The sequence below is a fragment of the Penicillium odoratum genome (assembly GCF_028828045.1).
Source record: "Penicillium odoratum strain IBT 22623 chromosome Unknown utg000008l_segment0_segment0, whole genome shotgun sequence".
Taxonomy (NCBI): domain Eukaryota; kingdom Fungi; phylum Ascomycota; class Eurotiomycetes; order Eurotiales; family Aspergillaceae; genus Penicillium; species Penicillium odoratum.
Window position 1 is genome coordinate 4,311,894 of NW_026643150.1, and position 16,798 is coordinate 4,328,691.

General features: G+C 50.3%; 8 protein-coding genes across 8 annotated transcripts; 5 read left to right on the plus strand and 3 right to left on the minus strand.

Annotated features, from left to right (window-relative positions):
- Positions 1-1,226: 1,226 nt before the first annotated feature.
- Positions 1,227-2,400, plus strand: N7520_011850 (uncharacterized protein; the record flags this gene model as incomplete). Its single annotated transcript, XM_057145783.1, has 4 exons — positions 1,227-1,242; positions 1,371-1,640; positions 1,713-1,940; positions 2,048-2,400. 4 exons carry the CDS (start codon positions 1,227-1,229, stop codon positions 2,398-2,400), a joined length of 867 nt encoding a protein of 288 aa, XP_056991537.1.
- Positions 2,401-2,785: 385 nt separating this feature from the next.
- On the plus strand, positions 2,786-2,971 carry N7520_011851 (uncharacterized protein; the record flags this gene model as incomplete). Its single annotated transcript, XM_057145784.1, has 1 exon — positions 2,786-2,971. One exon carries the CDS (start codon positions 2,786-2,788, stop codon positions 2,969-2,971), a length of 186 nt encoding a protein of 61 aa, XP_056991538.1.
- A 596-nt stretch (positions 2,972-3,567) lies between these two features.
- Positions 3,568-5,276, minus strand: N7520_011852 (uncharacterized protein; the record flags this gene model as incomplete). The annotated part of the gene is made up of 2 exons (XM_057145785.1): positions 3,568-5,141; positions 5,198-5,276. 2 exons carry the CDS (start codon positions 5,274-5,276, stop codon positions 3,568-3,570), a joined length of 1,653 nt encoding a protein of 550 aa, XP_056991539.1.
- A 241-nt stretch (positions 5,277-5,517) lies between these two features.
- N7520_011853 (DNA-directed RNA polymerase core subunit RPO26) lies at positions 5,518-6,246 on the plus strand (the record flags this gene model as incomplete). The annotated part of the gene is made up of 4 exons (XM_057145786.1): positions 5,518-5,555; positions 5,683-5,967; positions 6,039-6,158; positions 6,213-6,246. 4 exons carry the CDS (start codon positions 5,518-5,520, stop codon positions 6,244-6,246), a joined length of 477 nt encoding a protein of 158 aa, XP_056991540.1.
- An 839-nt stretch (positions 6,247-7,085) lies between these two features.
- Positions 7,086-8,462, plus strand: N7520_011854 (MCT family MFS transporter; the record flags this gene model as incomplete). The annotated part of the gene is made up of 2 exons (XM_057145787.1): positions 7,086-7,276; positions 7,334-8,462. The coding sequence occupies 2 exons, from the start codon at positions 7,086-7,088 to the stop codon at positions 8,460-8,462; spliced, it is 1,320 nt and encodes a 439-aa protein (XP_056991541.1).
- Positions 8,463-8,945: 483 nt separating this feature from the next.
- Positions 8,946-9,624, minus strand: N7520_011855 (peptide alpha-N-acetyltransferase complex B subunit NAT3; the record flags this gene model as incomplete). The annotated part of the gene is made up of 3 exons (XM_057145788.1): positions 8,946-9,117; positions 9,169-9,400; positions 9,456-9,624. The coding sequence occupies 3 exons, from the start codon at positions 9,622-9,624 to the stop codon at positions 8,946-8,948; spliced, it is 573 nt and encodes a 190-aa protein (XP_056991542.1).
- A 446-nt stretch (positions 9,625-10,070) lies between these two features.
- Positions 10,071-11,369, plus strand: N7520_011856 (uncharacterized protein; the record flags this gene model as incomplete). Its single annotated transcript, XM_057145789.1, has 2 exons — positions 10,071-10,750; positions 10,805-11,369. The coding sequence occupies 2 exons, from the start codon at positions 10,071-10,073 to the stop codon at positions 11,367-11,369; spliced, it is 1,245 nt and encodes a 414-aa protein (XP_056991543.1).
- A 1,739-nt stretch (positions 11,370-13,108) lies between these two features.
- On the minus strand, positions 13,109-16,282 carry tif32 (putative eukaryotic translation initiation factor 3 subunit EifCa; the record flags this gene model as incomplete). The annotated part of the gene is made up of 2 exons (XM_057145790.1): positions 13,109-16,165; positions 16,241-16,282. 2 exons carry the CDS (start codon positions 16,280-16,282, stop codon positions 13,109-13,111), a joined length of 3,099 nt encoding a protein of 1,032 aa, XP_056991544.1.
- Positions 16,283-16,798: the final 516 nt, after the last annotated feature.

Genomic DNA, 16,798 nt, shown 5'->3' on the forward strand with positions numbered 1-16,798 from the left:
CGTCCGGGATTAAGCATGGTCAAACAGGGGAACCTGCACTCAGGGTCAACCCCCGCAACTTACACTAGCGCCACGTTCATCCCGTTCCAGTTAGCTTGGCCGACAAGACAGCCACTATTCTTACTTCCAATCAGCTGAAACACTGACATCCATGCAGAGTAAGTGGGGCCCTATGATTTCTAATGTTACCTCCCAAGTTAGGGCTAACTTCGTAAGTATTAAAGGAGCAGGATGTTCTTTCTAATAGATATTGAATGGTTATGTAAGGATAAAATTGAGGCAATCATTCAACCCGTGGACAGGAAATGTATCTCTATATGCACGTGGCCGAGATCTGCATCCAGATGTCCCTTACATATATAACTTGCATGTACAGGAATGAATATTTGGATGTTCCGATACTGTCTCTTAAATGTTAGCAACATTATGTACAATAAAGGTTCTAGACAAAATTGAAAACATGTTCCTGGTATTCTTTCTAGTGACATTCATTCCAACATATAACGTTTGAAATCCATATTGTAGTATTCGTCCACTGTTTAGCCACGCCTTAGGTTAACAATTGGGAGATTATTTACAAGAGTTTGAACCCATTGGCAGGTGCTTAACCAGCACTAGCAGTTCATCACATTTGCATGCCTTCCTAGGCTGATATAATGCTACATATCAGCATATCTATGGAGATATCCATGCTGAGCATGGTCCTCACAATCTGTCTGTGTATGATTCTTTCTAGGCTTCCAATGTTCCAATCAACCTTCCTGCCGATAGCATTTGAAGGTTGAGATTCCCGAGGACATAGACTGAAACTCAGCAGCATAATCACATAATAAAGACAGAATTGTCATGAATAGCTTTAGGTATTCAACATTTCCAGATCTCTATCGTGAGAATTCCATAAAAGATCCTCCCAAAGACTCCAGGCACATACAGAGTCATAAGACAGCCTCAAGGGCTCTTACCTGGGCAGCTTATACTGGAAGAACCCCGAAATTTCAGGCGCCCATCTTCCAATTGCCTATTTCGTCAAATTTTCACGTTAGCTCCGATGAAATGCAAACCTCTCTTAATTCCCAGGGACCTCTTTCATTTCTCTTCATCTTTCTTGCAATTTTCCTTCTATTTCATCACCCGCACAACTGCCATTCGAAAGCCTTCGGGCTTCACGATCGCTCGACAGAATGCAGATGATATCACCGATTTGATAGAACCCGAAGATTGGGTCAATGTTACAATCAGAACGTCCAAGTCACTCGAATCTCTCCAAACCCATGCATCTTCCCCAGTCGTTCCCACCTCTCCCAATTCCACTGATGATTTGCCATACTATGGACCTCATCCTGAGTTCCACTACTAAAAGTTGCTCATAGAACCTATTGCGAATAACACCATTGGCTTTGACCTCAAGGCTTTCCCACAGTCAATCAAGCAATGGTTTTCGGACTTCGATCGCAACCAGCTTCCTGGAACATATGGACATCTCTTGATGCTCATGTTCGCCGACGAGAAGGAATGCGTTGAACTGCAAGTGATGATGGGTCGATTCAGCGGATGGGACTTTTTGAAGGTTGAACGTGAACTGGTCACTCGTGTTGATCAGACTCGAAACTTCCGAGCTCCTTGGGATAAATGGCCACTGCGTGAACCTGCAACTCTTCAGTTGAAAGACTCTGATGAAATTGAATAGAAATTGATGTTGAAAATGGTCGCAGGAGAGATGAGTCAAGTCTTGGTGAAGCCCTGCGTACTCTTTACTCTGCGCGATCTGGTTGCTCCACTGAGAGATCCAACCGAGCCAAAACATATTGTTTACTGGATCCAGGACCGCAAGGATCAGCCTGACAATGTTCTCGAAGAATGGAGGTGGTCGAAGGATCTTATTGTTATTGACGACTTCAAGAAACGAATCGTGGAGACGGAGTGGTACCGAGTGGACAACCGTAAGTTTGCTTTCCCCTGTTGTTCTTTGTTCGTCTTTAGACAAACCTTCGGAGCGTTTGCAGTGTTTGCTACTAGAATAGGTCAGTTCTAACATTAATTTCTTTAGCATCGATTTATCACTCTTACCCCCAGTCGTGTGACGAAAACTGGGAACTTCAGAAGAGATTAGGTAGACTTGAGTCGCGTCCTGATGCCTGTATATGTACCATGACGTGGGATGAATACATTATGGATAGATCTAAGTATCCGAAGTGGGGGCCACCATATTACAAACGGGCAAGTTCTCTCGGAGGCTTGCATGCCACGCTGCTCAGTGCCATAATGGGTGTTCAGGAACCTCCCAAAATCCCTATACCCACAGTTCAGGTATCTGAAAACCTTGGCCACGACATTGACAACGAGGTCATTCGCACAGAAAACGGCCAAATGCTCAATATGCTAGTACAACTAGCCGAATGACTTGCTCTAGCCAGAGGCTATCCTACAGTGAGTATGTTCACTGAAATCACCCGTTTGTTTACGGTGTTAGGTGTTGATCTTACCAATGAACCTCAGGTAGAGCTCTGCAAGTACCTGATCAAAATGCGGTTACCCTGTGACGCGGACTACCTGGTTCGCAACAGGATCCAGTCACTGTATGCGTGGTACCCTCAAGAACCCAATCGGGATTATCTCCGGAACTTGAGAGAATACATCAAGTACTTTCGCGAGAATCAAAGAGAGAGCAACATGCCTCTTCACAACGAGGCCATATCTTGGACTTTCCCTCTCCAACTTCTGGAATGGCGACCCTCTTTCCAGGGACCATACTTGGTGAAGAAGAGCATGTTTCCGAGATGTCACAATGGACATCGACGAACCAAAGGACAACAAGCGCCTTGAGTTGCAGGCTAGAATCAGAGAAGAGGGAAATATCCCTTCTGTGTCACGCAGCCCGCTCCGTTCAAGCAGCTACCCTATCTTCAATGAGGAAGAGCTTTCAATTCTTTTGGACTGGGAAGCTCTTAATAGATACCGGCTGGTCCGGTAGTCCATCCAAGCCCATTAATTGGAAAGCCGAACTCAAGTGTGGGAGCGTGAATGTGAACTTGACCGTCTATTTGACCGTGTTGGCCTTGCCGAGGAATCGGGTCCGAGTTTGCGTTAGCAGCCACCTGTGCAGTGTTGGGCAAGAATTGATGGTTTAGATAGTGTGTCAGCATCCACCTATGCAGAGTTGACCGCCTCTGCAGTGACCAAGAAGCGTTAGGCGAGAGTACAAATAAGGTTCCAAAAACAACCCGAACAAAGAAAGAAAATTGAAATAGAAAGGTATTGCTACACGTACCAATTTAGCTTCAGTAGACTATAAAAGTGTACGGAATTTTGGTTAAAATTCCCAGCGGAAATTGAAAGACTATAAGAAGTTACTTGTATCGAATTCATAGGTATGTTGCTCGGTTAGAGGTGTACAAGAGAATTAGGGGTGGCGGAGAAATTGCTAAAAAGAAAGAGAAATTTTATTTCAACTGGCACTACCCGTAGATAAGTGCATGTAAGGGGACTCCGAAATCCTTCAATAAGAAACAATATAAGAAACACGCTGGAAACCGTGACGCCGTAAATGTTGTCATTTGGGGACTTGCTTTAGCTCTCCATCAAATGGTAAGCCAGAACAGGGTCAATCAATGACATCTCGTTGTGATTGGGTATCATAGTGTCAGCGTGACTGCCATCCGCAGAAAATGCGTCTTGCATCATAATATCAGAATCTGGACCAGACTGTGAGGGGAGAACGGAGGTATTATGAGACTGAACAGTTCCCTGTCCATAACTTGACTCATGCGAAAAGCCCAAGTTGGCATCATCAAACTCGAGCCCGTAGATGCCGAGTGAGTTCCCGCCAGGGCCAGACTGGTCTCCTAATAGAGCACGCTGCATGAACAGGCCCTGGACTTCGTCTTCAGAGCAGCCATGCTTGGCAGTCATATGCACCCACAAGTCGTAGTCACGGTGGAATCGGTGTTCACAGGAATCGTAGATACATGCAATATGGCGGCCAGACTCCTCGACGTAGCCATGGCCAGTCAGGGCCGCCAATGTGGACATTTGGTTGTTAACACAGGCCTTCTTGCTAAGACCAAGTCGTTGGCGCCGCTCTGCTTTGGCATTTTGGAAGCCCAAATGCGCAGTGCGAATGTGTTCTTCTAGCGCAAGTTTGCTTCCATACCTCTTCCCGCAGCCAATTCCGTCCCAGCCGGTAACCTTCTTCGAGGCTGAGAGGTCCGTCTCACCACAACCAAATCGCTTCTCTCCTTCGTGTACCGTTCGGACATGGACAGTCAAGTTTCCCTTCTTTGTGAAGCTGCGATCACAGCCGGGATGGGTGCAATCGAATACCTTCCTGTCCTCCAAGCTCGCATCTCCATGAGCAACTTCAAGGTGGCGTCGTAGCTCTCGCGAGGTTGAACAGACAATAGGGCATTGGGGACACTGCGGAGGATGAACAGTTCGAATATGTTCTTGTAAAATGGCATATGTCGGGAAGTAAAGAGCAGCACTCTCCGAGCCCTGCAAATGCTCGGTGCACTCAGCACAGCTAAATCTCTTCTCGGCATGAATTCTGCTTTGGTGGGCTCGGAGATGACCAGCAGTCTCAAATGCCATTTGACATTTCTGCCCAGTAGTTTCATCGATATGTGTGCACGGGAACGGTTTCTGGTGCAGGTGCACTGTCAGAACGTGTTTCTGTAGCGTGGAGTGTTTGCGGAACGTCTCCTCGCAGGGTGGATATTCGGTACAACGGTATTTGTCTCTTCCATCGTGTGCAGCAATGTGACGACGAAGTCGAGAGCCTGTCACAAAACTCTTGTCGCAGTCTGGTCGGGGACACACATAGTCTCGAGCTCCAGTATGGGCACTCTTAACATGATGGTTGAGATGGGAGGTTCGTAGGAAGGTCTTGTCACAGCCGTCGAAGGTACACGCAAAAAGACGTTCATTGTTATGCGACCGAATATGTTCCTGAAGCCTAGCAGGGCGGTTGAAAGCCTTCTCACAGCCCTCGAATGGACAGCGATGGGTCTTAAGTTCCGATGGGTATCGAGCGGAGGTAGTAGAAATTGGTGTCGGAGGAGTGTCGTTCATGTCATAACTAGCGAGGCTAGGAGTCTCTGGAGCAGAGTATTCTGCATCAGAATGGGTTTCTTCGTAAATGGGATCTTTGAAATCGGTCAGTATGCATTTGGGCAATCGAGACCGCATTGTGACGGCTCACCATCATTGTGTAGATCGCTCATGTGGAGCCTTTTGGACGACAAATCCACATCAGTGGAAGCTTTCCGCTTAGATGCCATGATCAGATGCCCCCTGAAGGAAGGTATGCATCAGAAAAGCAAAAAATTGTAATTCAGGAAAGTTGTGCTGACGTGAATTAAAAATATTTTGCCGCAGCCAAAAGGCGGTCAGGACGAAGACGGACTAGCGTGGAGGAAGATTTTCCGCTTTTTTTGCATTCACGAGTTCAACAACTTCGGTCCCGCGCTTTGGGTTTCACTCTCCTTGGTTCCCTCGGTCTCCATTTACAGCGATCACATCATGTCTGACTACGGCGGCGATGACCACGAGCCCGAGACGTAAGCTTCCCAATGGCGATACTGAGGTCGGCGCATGAAGAGCTTGAACGTCCCTGCGGGTCTAGAGCTTGCGCCCGACCATACTGCTATTGTGATGACCGGTTCTAACATCCAATTTGCTATACAGCTACGACTACGAGCCCCATGAGGAGGTTTTCGATGATCACGAGCCCGAGGATTTCCTCGACAACGAGGGCCTGGAGGGTGACGATGGCGTCGATGGAGAATCATACCAGCCGGCCGTGAACGGCGAGAATGTCGTCGTCTCTGGAGACCCCAATGCTGGACAATCTGCCAAGGTTATGGAGCAGTCACGCGAGAAGAAGGTCCCCAATGATCAGCGCACCACCACCCCGTACCTCACCAAATACGAGCGCGCCCGTGTGCTGGGTACCCGAGCTCTGCAGATTAGGTGTGTAGTTGGAAATAAATTGCGCACGCATAACGCAGTCTATGGAGTCAATTGGCTAACAAACTTTGTAGTATGAACGCTCCTGTGCTTGTTGACCTTGAGGGTGAAACCGATCCCCTGCAGATTGCCATGAAGGAATTGAACCAGAAGAAGATTCCTCTGATCGTGCGGCGGTACTTGCCAGATGGATGGTAAGAACTACTTACAGAACTATGTCAATTGGGCTCCAGGCTAACGTGATTTAGGTACGAGGATTGGACTTGCGAGGAGCTCCTCTAGGCAAGTCATAATTCGTCCTTCACTGGAAATTGGGGGGTTTGTCTTTCTGCTTTGGGTGGATATCAGCATAGCGTTCGGAGTTTGGGATATTGAAACCGCGGCTCCAAAAGAAAAAAAGGCGTGAACAACCTTGGAAATATCCAAGGACACGGTCCAACTGTATATGAATCTAGACAGACCAAAAAAATAATGACGGTTTCTGCAGTAATACCAAGACAAGACACCTTTGTACTCCGTACTATAATGAGATGATAATAACAAAAACAACTACGGGGTACGGAGTACAGTACAGTTATGTGCACCCTTGCGTATACTTCGATAGGGCAATGCTCCAACACGTGAGTTAATCCCCGGGATAATTTCCTCCCCGAAGTCCCACTTTCCCCCCCCCCCCTAATCCCAACATTGATTGGGGTCATTGGAGTCGGGGAACTTGGGTTGCACTTAGTTTTGTTCTTCTACATTAGCGCACAGGGTCATTCTTGGCTCGCCTGGGTAATCGGCACGTCTCCCAGTGATCATCATTGGTCGCCCTCTGTTTGATATCCGCATTTACAGGACTACGATACATATGACACTCCTACAAGGATCCAGTGGGTGCCAGTGGGTATCGGTGGGCCCCGCTGTAGCCAAAAGATGGCTAGAGATTCGGTCTCTTCCGCCTTAGTTTTTAGTAGCGCCCCGCTTGGTCGGCCTTTGGTCGTGGTTTATAATCAGAATTTTTCTTCTCTTTTGAATGGAGGTTGACCCCGGTTTTTCTATACTCCACCGTGCCTTGTGCTGTAGGCCCTCGAGCACTTCTTTGTTCAGTCTGTTCGCTACGAGCGCGAACGTCCGATATGGGTTCGACTAATCTGGAAGTAGAGCAAAAGGTGCTTGCAGATATCCCAGTCGTCGCAGACGAGGAAAATTTGAATGCCTCTGCGTGTGAGTCACCGGCCGAGAAGCCGGTAGATGAGTTTGTATTCGATCAAGGGCTTGTTTCATGGCTCCAGGTCCTGGGCTCATTCTTTCTCTTCTTTAACTCATGGTAAGTAATGCGCCCAAATGCGACAAAAACTTGCGCTAATACTACATCTTTCAATAGGGGCGTGATCAATACATGGGGTGCATACCAAACATACTATGAATCGAATTTACTTTCTGGTACATCATCGTCTACCATCGCCTGGATTGGTTCCCTTCAGTCTTTCCTTCTGATGCTTGTCGGAGTTATCACTGGCCCACTGTTTGATGCGGGCTACTTCCGAGTATTGATTGGTGTCGCCAATGTCATGCTTCCTTTCGGTCTTATGATGACCAGTCTGGCCACTGAATATTGGCAGTTAATTCTCGCACAGGGTGTCGTCATTGGCATAGCAGCAGGATGCTTGTTTGTGCCCTCGGTGGCCCTCTTGCCCCAGTATTTCCGTGAAAAGAGGGGTTTCGCCAACGGCCTGGCCGCCAGCGGTAGCAGTATTGGTGGTGTGGTCTACCCTATCATGTTCGATCAATTGGAAAAAAAAGTTGGCTTTGCTTGGGCCACCAGAGCAATTGGCTTCCTCACATTTGGAACCATCTTCATCTCGTTCAGCATCATGCGCATTCGTATCCCGCCCAGAGAAAAGCGCAAGCTCTACCAGCTTTCTGCTTTCAAAGAGCCTGGTTACTGTATCTTCTGCGCTGCCATGTTCCTGGGCTTCCTTGGGTTCTACAACTTCCTCTTCTACGTTCAGTCTTACGCCATTGACACGGGTATTGTGGATGAGAATCTGGGATTCTATTTGCTGTCCATGCTCAATGCAGCCTCGACATTTGGCCGTATTGGACCGAACTTCATTGCTGACCATACTGGTCCGATCAACATGCTCACCCCGGCGGTGACCATCACTTCCATCTTGGCCTTTGTATGGATCTCTGTCCACACTGTTCCTGGGATTATCATCCTTTCTATTTTCTATGGTTTCTTCTCTGGTGGATTTGTGTCGATGCCACCGGTTGTCATGGCATACATGACTCCTGATGTGCGTGATCTCGGCACTCGTCTTGGTCAGGTCTTTGCCGTTACCTCAATTGGCCTGCTCATTGGTACTCCGATTGGTGGTGCTATTCTTAGTAGCACTGGTAGTTACCTCGGTGTGCAGCTCTTTACGGGCTGCTGCCTCATTTCCTCGGCGGTCCTTATGGCGACCCTGAGATTTTTGCGGTCAGGCCCGCACCTGATCTCTAAGACTTGAGTTCATCTCCGGGGCACTGTCTTAGTGACTCTATTCAGGTTCATCCGAGGGATACGCATACACCGCCTAGTTCAGGCGTTCGGGTCCCAGTCCAATGGCCCAGTACCTGAAATCGCCCATGCCTTGTAATGAGCACTGCTGGTACTCAAAGAGCATAGAGTGCTTTGCATTTTTGAACATCGCCGCAGCCATCATATGCCTTTGAGAATTGCCATATTTTGAAGTTTCTGCATATACGATACGGGCGTTTTCATTTGCGCAGTGGTTTAATAGCGTCTTTATTTGATGTCCCACACTGCACACAAACATTTGAAGGTTATTCAATATGACAATTATAGATAATAGAATCTTGAAATGGAAACAAATGGCATTCCTTCTATCCAGTCATATGGGTATAAACATGCTAAAAACCGAAGATGCTCGTTCCTGTTTCCCATTATATGCTCATGGATATATAATGCATCATGCAGTTCAATCTTCTCGCTATGAAACATCCTCGGGATGCACGAGGAATTCTTCGCCCTTTTCTCGCACATGTGCCAGCTTTTTGTCTCGACTGCATGGCTTCCGCATGTCAAAAGCATCTTCCCCGGTATCTGACATACCGGTTGGGTCATCACTATAATAGCTGACAACTCGCCTGAAGACGGAGTAGCTGTAGATTGTCGTTAGCGAGATATTCATGCTGGTCCAATGTCAAACTTACCCCATTCCTTTATACATATCTACTGCCACTTTGTTACCTGCGCGGACATACAGGTCCACGAACCAGGCATTGTTGATATCTGATCCACGCTCCAGTTGCTCAGTCAGCCGGCTTGCGTAGCCCATGCGACGCCAGGCTGGCGCAACGGTCAACACTGTGATGTGACCGTGCCAAGGGGTGTAGTGCTCGGACTGTCGCATGGATGGATGTTGCTCTTCAAGTTTGCCCATTACTATAACCAATTAGTCAGCTACATACATCCAACACCAAATAGCCCAATCACTCACTATAGCCAACGACGCCTGCATCGCGATCTTTCACCGCGCTAAACAGAGACGGCCATTTAGTGAGATAATTGAGATAGAAGCCGAGGTCATAATTCTCCGTCAAAGGGTCCAAGTTGGTAAGGTTCAGGGACAGCAAGTCCAGTGGGGACATGCGTGTAATAGCGCTCATCTTGAATCAGCCACCAAACCTGGTTATCGAGGGGAAAGAATGTGGGGTTTGTGGTGATATTGAAACGCCTTTTTTTCTGCCGAGGCGGTGGCTCCACATGAGCAACGTGAGACTTTTCGATGATTCGTTGTTTTCGACACAACTCGCGGGCTGAGCTGGTCTGCGTCGATCCTTGCTCTTTGCTCTAAGTTTTGCGCTGGTCAGCTTTTACTTTGCATAGATCATGTTGCGATAGACTTTGCATTGCGAGACATTCCTAGGCATTGCAACAACAACTGCCTCATCACCGCCTCGGGACCTCAATACTGTGTGTTGTTGGTCTACTTCTTTCATTTATTCTGATTGATTCTCAGGAGAGAGACTTCCTTATCCATTTTATTCATTCAAGAATACATATCTATCATATCTTCTATTTTACTTGGAGACTCAGAGCTCCTGTCCTTCCGATGCCCCTCCCTCCGTCTCCCCTGAAACTCGTTCACCGCTACCCCTCCAACATGGACGACTCTCCAATCTCACCAGGGGCCCCAGGGGTCAATGTATTTGCCCCAGAGAGTCCTACGGAGCCTCGAACCCCCAGACTCTCGGGACCGCCCTCCCCGGTCATACCCCGCCAAAACATCAACGGCATTAACGGGTCCCATCGAGAGTCGGTAGATTTCTCCGCCGATGCAGGGGGTGGTCTGGGTAACCTTGCCGATGAACTAGCAGACGCGTGGGAACAAGACGAAGATGGTTATGGATATGCCTCTGGGCAGGAAAACGCGGCGGGGTCCCAACAAACAGATCAGAGTGACGGCGAGGACGCATATCTACAATCTGTTCGCGACATGCGCTCCCAGTCACCGACAGACTCTCCCGCTAGAAACCGACTGCGAGCCAACCAGATTCGACAACACCGGCGGCAGGAATCTCAGTACGACGGCTCGGACTATGGGAATGACTCGGATCTTGAGGAGGCGGCCGATCTCTCCCCCGCATTGGAAAGCCAGATGGCTGATATTGAGAGCCTTGCGCGGCGGGGTATCGAGAATAATGGCAGCGAGAACGACCGTGTCATTCAAAGGACGGTAGAGTCGTTGAGGGATCTAAGTGGACAGAGTGGGATCGAGAACAGTGCCATGCGGTATGTGGTCTTGAATGAGAATGGCTTCATAATAAAAAATCTAATTATATCCAGGTTAATCACTGCCCACTCCTCTATTACTTCTCATCTCACCCACCAAACCCGTATTCTTCAATCCCTCATCCATCCGCTTCTATTTTCTTCGTTTCCTCTCCTCTCCGACGACGCCATTGACTCTCTTATGCCTCTGATTGACGAAGGCCTCTTGCCCAATCTCCCATATCCTTTCCCCGAACAAACTCACCGGGGCTCCAGACCGGCTACTCCGTCACAAGGGTCAGCCCTCAACCCGCTTGTGTCTCTACAGGCCCTGATATCTCAAACTGCGGACATCACCCACTCCCTTCGAGGTTTAAGCGATACCCTCTACGAATCGCGCCAGCTGACCTCCACCGCATCGCGTCGGCTCCGCTCCGCTCGTGAGCTCGTCTCCGATATTCGACGGGAGGAAGAAAGCCGAGAAGAAGGCTTTCGGTGGATTGAAAAAGGCGATTGGGATCGCCGACTTCAAGGTCGCGAGGCTGGGAAGGAGTGTCGAGATGTCGTCAGTGGCTTTGAAGCCGTTTGTGGTGAATGGCGTGAGAAGTTATTTGGAGCTGCAGAGGTGGCTGCCGCATAATCCGAGTATGACTGTCATTTTTAGGGCATGGAATGTTCAAACTGCCATTAGACTGTTATGGACCTTAATTTTAGGTCGCCTTTTTGTTTCTTGTCAGATATCCACTTGGTTCTTTTATTTCTGTTTCGTGGTTTTTTATATCCCGATGTATCAATTGATATGCATATAGCCTATCCACCCTATTACTTGGTTAAACCGAAGTTAACTTGATCCTTTACAGAATGACAAATTTCTTCTTCTTCAACACATCATACCCCTCCTGAAACCCTTTCAGGTTCCTTGTCTCCATAAGCATTGGCTGCGACATAGCACAGTATCTTCCCGCCACAACCACAGCATACTTTCATGACTATCCCCAAAGAGCATCTTAGCTCGCGCATCTTCTGGAACCACACCCATATGCATTGTCACCGCATTGACCCTGCCCGCAACCTCCAAAATAGGACTCAAAGACGCCGTAAATATAGCAGCCTGGAATATCCCCACACAGTGGGAGCGAGCGTCCAACTCCCTAACGAGCCGAGAAACAACTTCTGGAGCAGTATAATCAAAGACTTTATCCGCACCAAGTCTTCTCAAACTCCCAAAGTTCCTCGGCGATGCCGTAGTCAGAATTTCCAATCCCGCCGCAACAGCCAACTGAATAGCATTGCTTCCGACAGAAGACCTCCCACCTGAAACAAACACAGCATTCTTCTCTAAAGAATAATCTAAATCCAGATCCAAATCCAAATTCACAGTCACAGACCCGTGTACTTCGACTCAAGATACTCCGCATGAACAAGCGCATAAGCAGCAGTAGAAACCCCCAACGGCAAAAGGTGATGTCTTCGCTCAAAATGACGGGATACTTGACGAGGGGGAGCTCGGTTTCTTGTATATACTGCTGGGGTTATGGTCCAGGCGTGCTCTTGTATTAAGACTTGGGTTTGGGTGAGGGTCTCTTGGTAGGGGATTGTTTGGATTTGGAGGCGTGGCATTGTAGTTGCCAGGCGGCGTAATTTGAGGACATAATGATATACAAATGTTGATAGATTTTCAAAGTGCTGATTGGATACGGGGTTGGATTTTGATCCATGGGATTGAGAGTCTCTTAGTCGCATGGAGGGGTTCTACAGAGTTGGGCCATGCACTCCGTATAGAATCTCGGAATGTCTCATCTGCGTTCTTGACGTGTTTCTTAGGTTTCCAAGGTTTGCATAATCTATCTAGATTGTACGCCAGCTAATACAGCATAAGGTTTTGCAAGATTCCATTAATGGAGCACGTAAACCTTGATTAGCCCTAACAGGGGTAATTCCGCTAGGTCCGAACGCTAAGGTGTAATAAACGTCGGATATACGGATTCTACGAGTCCTTGATATGTTCAGACATTATTCAGAGATGACAAATATGTACGCAAAATTCAAAGTCTAGAGATGATTCAATCCTATTCACTGGATCCCGACCAATTCGGGACCAAAAGCATGGAGCAGAGCATGATATTGGCATCACGGATGACAAGATGATCCGAAGGGATAAGGGAAATTAACTGGAAACGCGGAAAAACAATTGAGAAGACCAGGGCCCGAACAGAGCCACGAATGGCCGATGATACAGGGTCGTTGCGAGAAGGGGGTTCGTGAAAAAACATGCGCCGGATATAGAAATGAACAAAAACATCCGATGCCACTTTTTGATGCCCTCCCTAGAGTTGTAGGTGAAAAGAAGAAAATAGAGTCATCCACCCATGAAGCCGCTTACTGCTGCTGCTTCCACTTCGGCACCCAGCGGCCACTGCTGGGCTTGGACTCCTCAGGCTTGGCAGCCGGGGGAGCAGAGCCTTGAGCAGAGGCCTCGCGTGTGTGACGGGAACCCCAGCGCTCAGTGGGGGCATCACGGGGCTCGCGAGGCTCACGGGGTTGTGGGGCGGATCCAGAGCCAGCGGAGGCACCAGCGCGGAGGTGAGGTGGCACGTATCCACCACCAGCCCGGCGGGCGGGGGGCTCCTCCCGAGTGGGGGCAGGTGCATCCGCAGACTCTCCCTTGGAAGCCAAACGATCTCTCCAGCCGGAGCCACCAGTGGGACGAGCAAGGTTGAGACGGGGAGCTGTGCGCTCGGCCGACTCGTATGGGGCACCGGACTTGCGAGCAGCCATGCGGGCTTCGGCCTCCTCCTCGCGTTGCTTTTGGCGAGCAGCAATCTCGTCGAGCTTGCCACGCTCCTCCTCGCGACGGGCCTTCTCCTCGGCCAGTGCGCGACGACGCTCCTCGTCGCGAGCAGCGCGCTCCTGTTCCTCGCGTTGAGCACGCTCCTCCTCCTCCGCCCGGCGGGCCTCCTCCTCCTCGCGCTCCTGCCTCTCGCGGCGGCGGCGTTCCTGGACCTCCTTGATACGCTGCTTCTTCTTGGCCTCGAACTCGCGCTCGGCGGCCTTGCGGCGCTTCTCGAACTCCTCGTGGCGCTTCTCTGAAACCTCCTTGCGGAAGTTGCTGAAAGCCGGGACAAGGCGACCGAGACGGTGCTTGAGGGCAACAGCCTCGGCGTGCTTGTACTTGGCCTCCTTGAGAGTCTCGGCCTTCTGGGCCTCATAGAGCTCCAGGTCGGCCTTCTTTTGGGCCTCATAGTCGGCAGGGACATGCTTAATCTCCTCGCGACGGAGGGCACGCTCCAGGTGGTCGATACGCTTGGCGGTAGTGCGAACACGGTCGTTCAGCTCGTTCTTCTCCTTCTCCAGCTGAGCAAGCTTAATGGCACGCAGGCGGTTTCCATCCAGCTCGTCCAGGTCCAATTCGCTAATGTCAATACCCTTAACACCGGTCTTGAGCTCCTCGAGCTGCTTCTTCAGCTCTTCCTGCTTGATACGGTCCTGCTCATCCTTAATGCGCTTGCGCTCACGCTCAAGCTGCTCATCGGCCAAACGCTTCTTCTCGGCATCCTGCAGCTGCTGAGTGCGGATACGCTTGCGGGTCTCCTCCTCACGCTGCTTGCGGTTGAGGGCATCAGTAGCAGCTTCCTTCTTCTTATCGATGATAACACGACGAGCCAGAGTCTCCTCGTGTTCCTTGGCGGTACCAGCCAAGGCGCGGGCCTGAGCGGCCTGCTTGGCCTGCTGACGAGCCTCGTTGTAGGATGGGTCAACGTACATGCAAGTGGTGTGCAGAGTCTTGGCCAGACGGGAAAGCTGGAAGCGGGCAATCTCGGCGGGGGTGTGCTGGAGGCGCTGAATGGAGCCGACATCAGACTCAGCGGAGCCGGCACCACTGCCAGCGTGCATAGCCTTAGACGAAGAGAAGACATCGGAGTCGAAGGTGAGGACACCAGAGATGTGATCAACCCGGATGGCAAGGTCACCCTTCTTGCAACCGTTCATGATGAACTTCTCAATCATCGCAGGGGTAATCTGGAAGGGGTCGGGGAACTGAGCGAGCTCGTAGACGAACTTGAGCTCAACGGACTCGTAGACCTGGGACAGCTGCTGGAACAGGCGAGTGAGAATGACCTGCTGGAGAGGGACAACGTACTTCTCCATCTCAGGGTCGGCACCAATCTGCTTCAAGATAGGAGTGATCTTCTTGCAAATGGACAGAGGGTGGAAGTCAACCTCGAGGATGTTGTACAAGTCACGGATCTCAGGGCGAACACGCTTGAGGAGACCCTTGTTCAGGGCATCACGGAACAGGACCGAACGAGTAGGGGGCTGAGCCATACCAAGCAAGTTAGTGAGGCGAGTGTTCTTGTTCTTGCGAGCCTCATCCACATCGACCAGAGCACCGCGCGAGCGGGTGGTGCTGATGACGGGAATAGACAGAGCAGAAAGGAGCACGAAAGAAGCAGCCTTGGTAACCTCGGGCTCGGTCACGGAGGGGTTCTCCTTCTTGGTGCTCTGGCCAGTAGCCAGGGCCACGGTGGAGAGGCGGAGCAAGTTGTAGTAACGGTTCCAGGCGGCAGCGTGGAAGAGGTAGTTCTCGCTGACCAGGAAGATGCGAGCCAACTTCTCGTAGTAGTTAGCCATCATGACGTTCTTAGCCGGGCGTTTGCTCAGGTTGAGCAGGGTGTGAATGTCCTCAATGCTGCGGAAAGCCTCCTGCCACAGCTCCAGCTCGACGGCGACGTTCAGCTGCTGGAAGCGAGTATCCAGGTGACGCTGTAGGGTGTCGGCATCGCTGAGGTTGATGGCGTGCATCTGGGACGAGTACTTGGCGGCATTCTGGACGTGGTTGCGCAGCAGCTCACAGAGACGGCGGAACTCGGTCTTACGGGCGTACTTGAGGCAGAACTGGAAGGCCTGCAGAGCGGTCGACTGGTACATAATCTCGAGACGGGCGTTGTTCTTCAGGATCTCAAGGACGGTACGGTAGGTCTCCCACAGGAACTTGAGCCAGGGAGTGACGATGGCGCGGTCAGTGCGGTCCCGGGACTGCTCGCCAGAGACGGTGGCCAACAGGATGGTCTCGGGGGTCTCGATGGCCTCCAGATCGTCGATATTGGAGGAGGGGGCGGCGGACTCGAGGGAGGACTGGATCTCGTCGGCCTTGGCCTGGGCCTCGGTGACCTTCTGCTCGGCGAGCTCGATGAAGCGCTTCAGGACGACCTCGATGGTGCCAACGTTGGTGTTCTGGGCGATGTTCTTGTACTGGTACAGGCCATCCTTGGCTGCCTTTCCCTTGCGCAGATCAACACACAGCTCGACGAAGAGGAGCATAACCGGCTCGAGCGACGCGATAGGGCTGCTGCGGGTACGCTTGGAGGTGACATGTTCGTGCAGGACGGTCAGGGCAGCGGGGGCCTGACCGACGGCGATGAGTTCCTGGGCCCGCTATAGAAGTAAGAAGAGAAGTAAGTATGGAAAAGCCAAGTCTGATATCTTATCAGGACGATGATGATCACCAACCTTGAGGACATTCTCAGGTTTGATATGCGGTGGTGGCGGCATGATGGGTAGTCCACCCCTTGAGGGTTTTTCCGGGTTTTTGGGTGTTTTTTGTCGGAAATGAAAATGGTGAAAAACGATAGGCGTCTCGCACACGGGCAGGGGTCCAAGAACCGAGTTAAGAAGCTGCCACGCGAAGTCCTGATAGACCTAGAGGGGGAAGAAGGGCCTGTTGTGCGTGAACCGAAAATTCGCGGGTGTCTGTGCCCACTTGGGACTAAGCGATGGGGCAGTCACATGACATATTCACTACGGGGACATCCACATCGACACCTTGACACCTTAACAACCCCAACACCAGCACCTGAATAGCTTAACACCTTCGGAGTATCGACCAACCAATGACTATGTACTACTAGCTCATGTGTATTGAATATCAAATCATCTCAATCTCAATCTCACTGTCAATGCCAATGTCAGCTGGTTATCTCAATTCAGTCCCCCATCTCACCCCGTTACATTTCCATTAGGACCTTACTCTGTAGATGGGTCAGATTTACTCAAATGTATCGGTACTTA